Genomic DNA, 13380 nt, shown 5'->3' with positions numbered 1-13380 from the left:
TCTTCTGGTACCCCTATAATACAAATATTATTCCATTTGGATTGATCACACAGTTCTCTTAATATTCTTTCATTCATAGACATCCTTTTATCTCTCCCTGCCTCAGCTTCTCTGTGTTCCTGTTCTCTTATTTCTATTCCATTAACAGTCTATTCCACCTCATCCGGTCTGCTTTTAAGTCCTTCCATTGATTGTTTCATTTCTGTTATCTCCCTCCAGACTTCATTCCTTAGCTCTTGCATATTTCTCTGCAGCTCCATCAGCATGGTTATGACTTTAATTTTGTATTCTTTTTCAGGAAGATTGGTTATATCTATCTCACCAGGCCTTCTTTCTGGCATTTGAGTAGTTTTGGACTGGACCAGGTTCTTCTGCCTTTTCATGGTGATAGAAGTGTCAGCTGGGAGAACAAAGTCCCTTCCCGCTTGCTGGTCACCTTGCCCTTCTCCACTGCCTGTGCCGGTTACCCACACCCAGGGAGCAGTCTCTGGGTTAATCCCCTGAGCTGCCGTGGGCAGGGTAGCCCTCAGGATGGCCTAGGAAACTGCCAGGGGTCACAGGCACACAGCATGTGTTCTACTGCAAGAATGGTGCCCCTTCGTGCCTTCTGGACTTTGTGCCGGTTTCCTCTGTCTGTGCCAGGCAGCTGTATGCATGCAGAAGCCTCTGGGTCTGGCCAGGGTAGTTGAGCGCTGGGAGAAGACTCTGTGTGGTTGCTGTGGGTGGGGCTGCTCCCCAGCTGGTCCGTAGCAATGGTGGGTCAGCCAGTTTGCTTGCAGTGCCAGCAGTCGGGAATGAACAGCAGGCTGCTTATCACCAAAAGGGGCTTTGGAGCTGCTTTGCCACCCATGGGGTTAGGGCACCTGAAGTTCCTTAAGATTCCCAGCCTGCTCGACTGAGTGTGCCGGGACTGTTTTGTCTCCCTGTTAGACCCTCGGCCCTTTAAGACTTTTAAAGCACCCACTTTTCTTTTTTCCCAGGGGAGCCGGCTGTGGGGACCTGTTCGCAGTCTCAGTCTTGGATTTTACTTTTCCATTCCTCTAATATCCAGTACACCATGCAATGTGTGTCTGTGCTCCCGGTGCAGATTACTAGGGCTGGTTATGTGGCGTCCTGTGCTTCCACTGCCTCCCCACTCTGATTCTTTTCCTCCTGCTGGTGAACTGGGGTGGGGGGAGTGCTCGGGTCCCACTGAGTCACAGCTTTGTATCTTACCCTTTTCTTGAGATGCTGAGTTCTTGCAGATGTAGATGCAGCCTGTCTGTTGTACTGTATCTTCTGGTCTCTCTTTTAGGAATAGTTGTATTTGCTGTATTTTCAAAATATATATGGTTTTGGGAGGAGATTTCTGCCACCCTACTCATGCCGCCATCATGAGAAATCCTCCCCTAACTGAATTCTTAACAGCATGACATTTTACTCTCAAATATACTCTGGTTTGAGCAATAAATTATATGGACACACTACCCATAAGGAACTCTCCTTTAGGATAGCCTAAGGCTGTGTTAAACACAATTTGAAAACCACAGACTTAAATAAAAATGAATTAATTCAGGAAATAATTTGTTGAGTGCCTCCTATGAGCTATTGTGGGCCCACTTTTGCCGCTGGGTAGGACATCCACCCATGTTTCACATTTACCAGGGGCACGAACACCTCTAAGCCATTAGAAGCCTGGCTGATGAGTAGGCACAGCCTGGTGGGCAAGAGGGACATGGCCCAGAGTCCCTGGTCACCCACTGATTCTCCTCCTGGGTGCCCTTCAGCTCTTCATTGTCAAACCAGACAGGACCCCCAAGACCCTAGAGAAAACCTAAATGGTGCAGCTTCTGAAGTCCCGGGCCTCTGAGCATCCCAAAGGCCCTCTTCAGTGTGTAGCAGCATACCATGGCACCTTTCACAGCAGCCCTTGAGGCCCCTGGGACCAAGGGGGAGCATCTCCCATGGGGTGTTCACACAGGATCCCCGTCTGGACTGACAGTCAGACACAGAAACTGCCTCGGTGCCTTCGAGCCCACCCTGTGGAGCTGGCCACAAACGGTTGGGGAATCTAACTAGGAGGAGAACAGAGAAAAGGAAATGGAAGAGTTGAACATAGGAGGAGAGAGAAAAGAAGGAAAGAAGAGTTAGTAGGAAATCCACATTCCAAGACTTTACCTTCATTTTCAGTAGCTGGTTTTCGACTTGTGCCACCTCTAACTGCCTCTGCTTCTCCCGTAGCTTGTCCATGGATACTTCATATGTCTGCTGCAAATTTCTGATTTGATCCTTGATGTTGCTATTTTCCAAAGTAACATCCACGAGGGTTTTCTAGTGGGATGAAAAAAGCATGGCTAGTGGTGTGAGAAAACCTGGCCAGTCACACACCAGGACATCCCTCTGTCATTAACCACTAGGCAGGTTGATCAGGCCACAGCAGCTGCAAGCCAGAGAGCTGAGGGTCCCCCAGTGGTCAAGAGGTCTGGGTGGGCCATGAGCTTCCCCAAAATACCCCACAGTATTGCCCATACCACTTGTCACCACTTAGGATAGAGAGAAATGGATTAAAATGGGGCCTTTCCAAGGAAAAGTGTTCATAACATATAATTTCACATGGAAAAAAACTGGGTTTGAAAATAGTGAGTATAGAACAAACTATTTTGGAAAAAAAAGGTATAAGCCTTTGTTCAAATGTGTTTGTGCAGAGAAAATTTTTTTCAAGAGTAGGATGAATTTTATCAAAATAAGTAGAGTGGTTAGCTCTATATGATAGGATTACAGAGGGTATTTATTTTCTTTTTTGTGTTTTCTACATTTTCCAAATTCCCACAGTGAAAACAGAAAATGCAGCGTGTGTTTTGTAGAGGGGGGATGCCACTTTTTTCTTAAAGGGGGCATCACTTCTCTACTTCTTGACTGCCCACAAGGACAACCATGACATGGCTGAGGTTACTATACAAATGCTTCACCTGCCTCTCAGGCAGAGAAGGGTGCTGAGGAAGAATACCAGAGAACAGAGTCTGGTGACTCAGACAAGTGTCTGACAAGTGTCAAAAGCCTATTGATCATTGCTCCAAGGCCCCCCACTGGAGTAAGAATGTTTAAATTAATATTGTTGTCATTCAATGGTTCAGATTCTACTTGTTACCTCTCCTTACAGAGAGTGGCTTCCATAACCCCAAATTCCTACCACCGGACTTGGGTTATGGGCACCTTCTACAACCTCCACAGGTCATCTACAGCTTTAGATCAGATTTGGGACCTCTGGTGTTGGACACAGACCTGTGCTCTCTGTAGATGATCAGTCTCTGAAGCTTCCTCAACTCCCTAGCCTCCACTTTGGATGAAAAGCATTTCATTCCTAAACCTACTTGAATCAGGAGAAAGGATTTTCTATGGTGGCAAATAAAGAAAGCTGTCTGGAAGCATTAATCACAAAATACTCAAGTTATGGCTTTAGAAACCACCTGGTGCACCCACCCCCTCTCCAAGCCCCACTGGCCTTACAGATACTACTCTTGTGCTCATGACCTACAGCTGGACCAAGAGAACAGGGTTCTAGTCTTGGCTCTGCCACTAGCCAGACACCTTGTTCAAGTCATTTCCCTCTGTTGACCTCAGTTTGTTTATACACAAAACAAAGCAACTAGGAATCACCTCAGTTCTTTCCAGCTCTGACATCCTATGAAATCAAACCAAGGGTCTGGGCTGGCTGTCAATAAAAATGAAAATGGGGTAGACTGGACAATGGATGAGATTGGGGCTCCGCAGAAATACACTGGCTATTTTCAGACTCAGTTGGGCTTCCTGGCTGTGAGATGGTATACCTTTCTTTTCTCCTTCTTAACAGTGGTTTTTAATCTTTTCATTTTAAGGTGCCTCTGTCTGCCCCAGACTAGAGTCTGGACTGTGATGAGGAGTCAGTCAAGGTACCTGGGTTATGGCCGACTCTGGTCTAATGGCTGACCTGGAGTGTCAGAAGAATGGCAAATCTCAAGTGTGACCAGGAGGAAAACCAGAAACTTAGTGCAGATACCAACAAGGTCTGAACCCAGGTGAGGTGAAGGACTTCCTGGTTGACCACGAGTGAGATGCCCGAGAGGGAGAGAAAGGGAGCTTCGAGGGCAGGAGGAAGGGAAAACAGGCTCCTGAGTAAATCAGACCCAAAGCAGAGCTTGGCCTGAGGCCAGGGGAAAACCAGCAGGCACTGAGGAGGGCCAGGAAGGGTGGGCCTCCCAGACAAATCCCAGTAGGATGCCCACCCAGGCTCACTGCTAGACAAAGGCCTAGCTTTGCGGGGGAGGGGGATGAGCTGCCCTAACAGCGGTTATTAAGAGAATATGAGGTCCTAGGGGAAGTGAATAATCCCAACATGAATGTTTATTTGCATATCTGATAAATTATTTTTATAGAACCAGAAAGGATATGAAATAGCCTGTGGAATTTAAGAGAAGGATAAAATGATAAGAACCAAATGAAGCTAGAGTAGAAGCAGAAACCATTATTTGCATATTGGAAACTAAAGCCAAGGGAAGCTGTTTCAAGTGAATATAACACTTTTGCTTTGAACACTTTCAAGTTAATCTGCGTGTCAGATGTGGGACTCAGAGGAGTAGCAATGGGCAGCATCTGAGTAGTTAACCCCTAGCAAATCCAATTAATCAAGAGAGAAATACCCTTTAAGTGTGTTGACAAGACACATTTGCACGATTGCAGAACATGGGTCTATCTGCTTTCTTGTCTGGTACAGCAAGATATTCTTTGGAAGGCACATGATTTCTTTGAATGCAAAATAACTTCTAAACTAGAAAAACGTGTCTAACAGCCTCTGGGAGTTACTTGCCACGAATGAACACAGAGTGTCTTTGGTTCAGTCTGTCTTTTCTGTGACTGGGGGAACTTCCCACAACACGGGCTCCAGGGAGCAGAGGCTGATAAGCTGTTTCAGGCACTGATGTTTAAGACCTCTCGAGTATCTAGTGGAGCAAGTGACATTTCTAGAACTGAACTCATGATCTAAGCACCTTTTAAAGGGGGCCAGAACAACCACAACTCCAAGGTGTAAAGTCTCCAGTTAGAAGTGCCTCTTTTAATGCCCTTCACTATCTTGCTGGTATGATCTTTACTGCAGCCATGCATAAAGGGCTCTGAACGACAAAGTGAGGACATCCTGTGACTGACTGTTCTACAAAGGCATAGGACCCACTCTTAGCTGAGCCTCCTGCACTGTAAAAGAGGGCACCCCACTGCTACTGAACAGAGGACTACCTGCAGGTCAATGGAGTCCAAAGCCAAAGCCGAGTTCATGGCATTAAAAGTATCCAGGGCTGACGACTGTGTCTGGATGTGACTCTCGAGATAGCCTTGCTGAGCCTGTGAAACCTGGACAGATAGAGGGGATGGTTACACAAAACCAGTCACATGGTTACACTGGACCTTCCTCCTGACAGTAGCCACAGTCACTTCAACAGACATTTCAAGTACCCTATGACCCAGAGAGTGGAGAGACCAGAATATTTCTCCTTTAGGTAGTATTTACTCATTCAGCCACAGGGTCTCACAACACTGTGCCCTTATAACAACACTGTAAGTCCTGAGAGAGGAAATCCTGGGGCAAAATACCTCTAAAAACCGAAATCAGTCAAAGGGAGAAATAAAGTTTAAAACCCATTTACTGCTTACAAACTGCAGTCCAGAGCCGTCTCTCTCCTCTGCTCCTGAAGAAGCAGACAAGCAAACAAGCCAATCCCTCCTTTTTTTTCTTTTGTTATCATTAATCTACAATTACATTATGTTTACTAGGCTCCCCCCTTCACCAAGTCCCCCACACACACCCCATTACAGTCACTGTCCATCAGCGTAGTAAGATGCTGTAGAATCACTACTTGTCTTCCCTGTGTTGCACAGCCCTCCCCATGCCACCCCCAAATGCTAATCATAATACCCCCTTTCTTTTTCCACCCCCTTATCCCTCCCTTCCCACCCATCCTCCCCAGTCCCTTTCCCTTTAGTAACTGTTAGTTCATTCTTGGGTTCTGTGATTTGCTGCTGTTTTGTTCCTTCAGTTTTTCTTTATTCTTATACTCCACATACGAGTGAAATCATTTGATACTTGTCTTTCTCTGCCTGGCTTATTTTACTGAGCATAATACCCTCTAGCTCCATCCATGTTGTTGCAAATGGTAGGATTTGTTTTCTTCTTATGGCTGGATAGTATTCCATTGTATATATGTATCACATCTTCTTTATCCATTCATCTACTGATGGACACTTAGGTTGCTTCCATATCTTGGTTACTGTAAATAGTGCTGTGATAAACATAGGGGTGCATCTGTCTTTTTCAAACCCAGCTACTGCATTCCTAGAAGTGGAATTCCTGGGTCAAATGGTATGTCAGTCCCTCCTTTTAAACTCTCAGGTTCAGACACACCCTGGGTTGCCCAGGTAATTATTCATTGACATGGAGGTGAACTTCTCTCCATGACTGAGGATATGCAAATGCACTAAAGACAGGAGAGAGACTCTGGAAATGTTACAATTTTACCCACAAACACTATGCAGCAGCTAGAACATTCCCCATTATAGGGAGGAAACAGAATCAGTGAAGTTAAGGGATTTGCACACAAATAGCTAAGAAGTGGCACAGCTAGAACTGAACCCAGTTGGAATATCTTACTCTTTCTACTCACAATAGAAAGAATATACTTTGGCCTCATCCAGTTCTCAAGAGTTGTTTGGGGTTGCTGTTGTGTTGTGTCTGTTGGGTGTGTGTGTTTAACATGTTTGAGAGAATTTCAGCAGCAGCCAGTCTTAAACCTTAAAGCAAGGCTGGGCACACAGAGGGGCAAGGAGGCAGCAGGCCTAGGGATGAGGGATCAGGGCAGGCCCTGGTGTGGCCTGCAGGAGTCACAGAAAGCAGCCAGGAATGACATAGCGAGAGCTGCACTCTGAACAGAGGAGGGAGGGCTCAAGCAGCAGCCAAGCCCAGGAGTCTGGGGCATGTTCTTGTTAGGGGCATGTCCATAGCGCAGTAGTTCGGCAATCTTAATCTGGCCATAGGAGGTGCAGTGCAGGAGGAGACTGTAGGCAGAGAGACGGGCTCCTGTGACCACTCCAGCATGAAAAAAGGGAGAGTGTGCAGGAGATGACAGTGGAAAGCAGGAGGTAGAGACTTGTTTATGCACCTATTGCAAATCCTATCCTCTGGTTTTAGTTAGTCATTAGTGTTTGCAGTGCGACAGAGTGAATTTCCTTAACTGGCTGAGAATTTCACAAACCTCTTCTTACAAGCCAACGAGAATGAACTAGGTAGGTATGTTTACATATCCTCACCCCTAAAATCAAAGCAGTAGGTTTTACTTAAGCAGATAATTTCACAGCCAAGCCATAAGCTAAACTCTAACGCACAACTGTGGTAACTGAGCTTCTTTCCTGTAGACAGTAATTTATGGGAAGGATGTCACATACATATGGACATTTTTTTCTTCAAGATTATTAATCACAAATATTTGTACAGAATTTTTCTCATAAGCAGTAACTTGGTTAGACCAGAGGAAAGTTATTTTTTTTCTTAAAATTTTGAGTAAGGTAATACACTCATAGTTCAAACATTTAAAAAGCATAAAAGATACACACTAAAATAAATATCCCCTTCGCTCCTGACCCATCTGCTCAGTTACCACCTTGCCCACTCCATCTCTCAGTTGAGTCACTGTTAATTACTTTCTCAATTATCCCTCTTATAACTTTGTGTGCACACACGAAACAATCTTAACATACTGATTTTTCCCTCCTGTTTTATGTAAGTGACAGCACATTAGGCATATTTTCTTATATCTTGCTTTTCTCACCACCTACTTACCTCTTGAAAATCTTTCTGCATCTCTTTTTGAAGAGCCCACTCATTCTTTTTATTCCTTCCTCTTTTTTAAATCAATTTTGTATATTATATTGTAGAGATAATTAATTTTTACTTTCCTCTTCTTAACAGACATTTAGGTTTTCAATATTTTCACTACTGCAGACAATTCTGCAACAATTAAGTTTGTATATGCCATTTCACATATGTGGGACTTTATACAATAAATTCTTAGGAATAGAATTGCTGAGTCCAAGGATATAGGCATTTATAATCTCAGCAGATATTGCCAAACTGTTCTCCCTAAGAGCAATGCAGAATCAGGTTCTATCCAGCGACCTGACTCTTTCCCCACAGCGCTGCTAATATAATGTCCTGTCCCCCTCTTGCTCTGCCAGTCTAATAAATAAAATTTACATCTCAGGGCGGTTTTAATCTGAATTTCTCTTACTGAGAGTATACTGAGCATCTCGTTATACATTTAAGAGCTCTTCATCTCTCCTTTATATAAATTATCTGTAACCAGTACTGTGCCTATTTTTATGAGTTGTGGCCTTTTTCTTCTTGGTTCATGGGTGCCCTAAATACTCAGAAAGTTATCCTCTTCTCTACAATACGAAGGCAAAAAATTTTCCATTCATCATTTGACTTTGATGTTTTTGCCAGCACAAGTTTTTCATTTTAATGTAGTCAAAGTTATAAACCTTTACTTTTGTGATTTTGAGATTGCATGTCATAGTGAAAAAAGGCCTTCTCCATGCCAAGAATATAAAAGAACTTCACATATTTTCTTCTGGCATTTTTAAGTTTCATTTTTGGCATTCAAATCTTTAATCTATTTGGAACTTATCCAGGTATTAGTCTGTCCCAACAGTACATATTAACTGATCCATTTTCCTCCGTTTATTTTAGATGCTACATTTATTATACATTGGGGTACATCTATGGGCCTTTTTTCATTGATGTCTATTTATTTATGTACCAATGCTATACTGTTTTAATCTCTGAGACTTTTGAGCTTCTTGTAATAGGGCTAGTCTCCTTCATTGCTTTTTCTTTCCCCAGAATTTCCCCAACTCTACCTGTTCATTTTCCGTATACCTTGGAATTACTTAGAACAGTTGCAAAAACATTAAATAAAAATCTGTTGGTATCTGATTGGGCTATATTAAATTTGCATATTAACTTGAATAGTATTGATATCTTATGATGTTGAATCTTCCTGTCTATGCACATGGTATGTCTTTCTACTTGTTACAGTCAACACCTAGATACTTGGTAGTTTTTTGTTGCTGCTATTTCCTCTGTTTTTTTGTATACTGAAACCTATTTGTTGGTATCTATTAATTTTGTACCCTGCTACCTTAAAGAATTCCCTTATTGCTTATATTTTTTTTTATTGGTTCACTTGGGCTTTCTGGGTATATAATTGTAAGCTGTGATAGTTTTACATCTATCCAGTTTTTATACCTCTATGTTCACTTTTCTTGTTTACTTCAATTGGCTAGTCTCTCAAGTATAATGTTAGGTAGAAATGGTGATAGCTGGCTTTCTTGAATTATTCCTGACTTTGAAGGGAATGCTTTGAATGTAAAGATAATTCTGGCCACAGAAATTTTCCTCTAAGTAATAAACATCATTCTGTGATAAAATTCCCCAATTCACTCAAAATATGATTCCATGTATAAAGAACATCATAAACTCAACTATCTTCTGGCACAAGGCACTGAGAGGGACTTCTAAACTCTACTACCCCTCCACATTTCCAAGTCACTGAGATATTGACTTACTGACAGGTCCTGGGTGAGGTGCTGAATCTTCTGTCTCATTTCATCATAGTCTCCATACATCCGCTTCCTTACTTGTTCCAAAGTGGCTCTCACCTGCAACCCACAAGGATGCTAGTTAAAGATCAAGCCATAATGTTTCCAAGTGAGATTGCCAAAACTGTTAAGAAACCCTACTGAGAGAAAAGTCTCACAAAAAACAATCTTAAAAATAGAACCATTTGGGAGATTAAGAGAGAAGATTACTCCTAACACCTACTTAGGAGCCAAGGGAATTACCCCAATAATAATAATAGTCATAATAAATACATATTGTGATTATATATAATTCTTTATTAATATTAATTACCCAAAAATAAGCTCTGAAGAAAAAAATGGCCTGTTGAAATATCATGCTCAGGTGGCATGAGGGTCTTCCTCCTGCAGCCGTACTTGCATAGCTAGCATGCTGTTTTAAACAAGACCACCTGTTTATTAGGGGTGATGGGATGTTGGTGGAGACTGGGGAAGGAGGAGGGCAAGTCAAGATGCCAAGCCGTCCCTAGATGAATTCTAACAATGGAATGTACTTTCTTGCCTTTAACTACAAACATTTTGGGAAAATGAGGCTACAAGCACAATTTTCATTCTGGGCAGGCAGAATGGCTTTCATCCATCACCCTGAGTTGGCTCTTGTGTAGCTCACCAGTGGGGAGTGGGCAGGATGTGGAGCTGGTGGCAAATACTACAGGAAGCAAATGGGGCCAGTCACTCATAGTGAGAGCAGACAAACAATCCCATAAACACACTTAGGAATGAGGACGTCAGGGATAGATTTGAAGCCAGCTATAGAAGGTGGGACGTGGAAATCAATTTTAAATCGCAGATCACCGTTCAGTTCTGGCAATTCAGGTCAGAACCACCCCTATAACCGGAGCACATGTCATCCCTGGTTTACGACCAGACTGAACCTGCTGTCTTTGTCTTGAGCAATTTGCAACTCTCCACTCTGCTTGGAAGGTTTACCTCTGAAGGAGTACCATGCTATCTGGGGCATTTAAGTGAGGAGGGACTAAGAATTTCCATGAGGAAAACATAGGAGACTGAGAATGTTCAAGCTGCTCCTATATAGGAAAATTAGGAATGAGATACTCTGAATGGTTCAAAATTATATTTGGGGGGTAGGATGACTGGAGATTTGAGACTAATGGTTGTCACACATGTCCTGTGCATTAGTACATGTGTATAGCTTTTGTGGCTTTTCTCCATTCTCTGTTAAGCATTTATCATTTCTTTAATGAAAACAAGATTATTTTTTATTCCTTATACAGGCATACAAATCTTTCAAGATACATTAAAGAACATGCCCAAAGCATTTATTACTTTTGATAGTCAATAAGAGATGTTCTTTTCAAAAACCATATAAAGCTGACAACATAATTTTGTGTCTTATCCACAAGCCCACCAAATAAAAAGGGGTGCATGGAACTGGAGGTTTGGGCCTTAGGGGTCCTTCCCAGCTCCCACAGTACACCGATGAGAAAACTAAAGCCAAAAGAGAGGGAAGCGTGGGGCAAACGCAGAGCTGGACCTTGACCCAAGGTCCACAGAGGTCCTCTCCACTGGCCCACAGGGCCCCTGCTTCTTATGAGCACTTCCTAGTCCAAAGTCAGTGCTTAGGGCCCATCAGTTTCAGAGCAGCTCATTTCATTTCTATCGAATCATTCTAGTTGGTCAACAGGGGCACTGATCAATCCAAGGAGACCAAAAGGGCCACAAAGGAATGGTGACAGGTGATAGAAGATAAATAGATAAGAAACAAAAAATTAGAAGGAAATGCTTCCAAATGTTAACAACTGCTCTGGCTGAATAATGGAATTATGAGTGCTTTTGTTTTCTTCTTCATACCTTTTTGTATTTTCCAAATTTTCTCCAAAGAGCATGTGTCACATAGATAAGAAATGTAATATTACACACAAAGAAATAGCATTCGTTGGCCTGGCTTGGATGATGTCTACTGTGGATGACTTCCCAGCATCCATTTCAACCCAACTGAGTGGTCTGAATGGCCACAGTCATCCCATTCCCTCAGCCAGGGATGAATTTGGGAGTGGGCATGTGACCCAGTCCTGGCCAGTGAGATATAGGGAGAACCTTAATGGAGGGCCTCTAAAAAGAAACCAGAGATGAATGGCCTCTTTTCTTCCTCCAGACACTGTCATATTTTCACACGATGTTATGAACCACAGGCCAAAGGAGGACAGAACCAAGGGAAACTCAAGAGAAGTAGAACCGGAGCCTGGACATGCCCTAACTAGAGCACACTTACCTCTAGACTTACCCCCACGTGCGACAAATTTCCTTTTGGTGTTGGCATTTCTGTTACTTGCAGCCAAAAGCATCCGAATGTGATCAGTTGTCAAACTCATGCATTAGGAGTGGCCAACTTAATAAGCAAAACCACTTAGGAGCCTCCATAGGAAAGAAGCCACTTGGTCTCCAGAGCGTTCCTACTTAGTAACACCTGGAAGTTCACTCCACACCCCATTGCAAAACTGCATCTCTACTTTTAACATTTCCATGAAGATACGGAGGAACATTTCCATTCAAAATGATAATACTAAAAATTCTTCCAGAATGCCTGATTACATTCACATCAGTACTTACAACTCTACTCTCTTACATGCTGCAAAGAGTATAAACAAACAAACAAAAAATCCTTAAATGACTCACATCCTTGATGTAGTTCATCTCTTCTTTTAACTGACTGGTGGACCAGCCATACACCACCATTTCTTTCTGTTGATTTTGATCTGATCTTCGGACCACACCATAGACAACACCTTGAGGAAGTTTCCTGGTCGGTTCTCCATTGCTTAGGTCAGGATGCTACAAGACATCAGGAAAAGAGAAAGGAATAGTGACTCCTTAGGCCTCGTGAAAGCAGCTGTACTAATGGGCCCACACTGCATGGCTATGCAGGCTGTGCCCAGCACTGAGGTGCGTGGCAGCAGGGAGAGAGACTGGCAGAAATCCAGCCTGGTCTCTGCTCACCAAGCTGCACCTGCCTTCGCCCTGGAGGAAGAGCAGCTTTCTCTAGTTTCTAACAAAGTCCCAGCCACCCATCTAGTAGTTCATCTACAGGGACCTATCTTCCCAGAGAGGGTGCCTTTTTCTAATTCTCACTAAGGTACCAGATGGACTCATGTTTGCCCCTGATAACAAGAGCAAGTGTCTGAATGCTCATTCTTGGGAATGCTGCTTTTTCCTTTATATCAGGTCCTCTCTATGCCTTCATTCTCATCACTAAATAAGTGGCCTGAAATGCATGAGGTTCAGCTACTCAGGGGAAGAATGTCAACTTCTGTCTGGCAACCAAATTGTCTCCTGAGGTTAAGACTGACCCTGGGCCAGCTCTGAGGAAGGATGTGGGGTGACTACACGACCTATTGTGATCATTCACGAGGTATTCCTGAAAAGCCAGGTAGCGGTGGTGTGACATCACTCCAAAAGAGTCTCCCTGCTTCTTAATTCCTTCAGGTAAAGCTCTGACCTGGGAAGGGGTACTATGTCCAAGTCCTAACACATCTTTATAGAATGAAGGCTCAAGAAACAGGAGAAAGGGAAATTAAGATTTGTGAGCACCTTCCATAAGCTAGAAAGGTCCCTTAGCACATGTAATCACTATAACCACTCTGTGACAAAACTGAAGCTCAGAGAGGTTAAGTAACATGCTTAGAGTCGCACATCTAGATGCGAGCCTGATTCCGTCTGACA

At 43.3% G+C, this 13380-nt stretch overlaps 1 protein-coding gene across 3 annotated transcripts in view; it reads right to left on the bottom strand.

The window, feature by feature from the left end:
• The window catches only part of MYZAP (myocardial zonula adherens protein), a 98251-nt gene that overhangs the window by 61339 nt on the left and 23532 nt on the right, over positions 1–13380 (bottom strand). For all 3 annotated transcript variants that reach the window (XM_073211905.1, XM_073211903.1, XM_073211904.1), the window contains 4 exons: positions 12337–12492; positions 9628–9720; positions 5248–5361; positions 2158–2310 (listed from right to left, as the gene is read on the bottom strand). In XM_073211905.1, coding sequence (XP_073068006.1) covers positions 2158–2310; positions 5248–5361; positions 9628–9720; positions 12337–12492 — 516 coding nt within the window. The remainder of the gene's footprint in view (positions 1–2157; positions 2311–5247; positions 5362–9627; positions 9721–12336; positions 12493–13380) is intronic.

The sequence above is a fragment of the Manis javanica genome, chromosome 8 (assembly GCF_040802235.1).
Source record: "Manis javanica isolate MJ-LG chromosome 8, MJ_LKY, whole genome shotgun sequence".
NCBI lineage: Eukaryota > Metazoa > Chordata > Mammalia > Pholidota > Manidae > Manis > Manis javanica.
The sequence above is the reverse complement of the archived record's forward strand: the minus strand, read 5'-3'. Positions and strand labels throughout refer to the sequence as shown.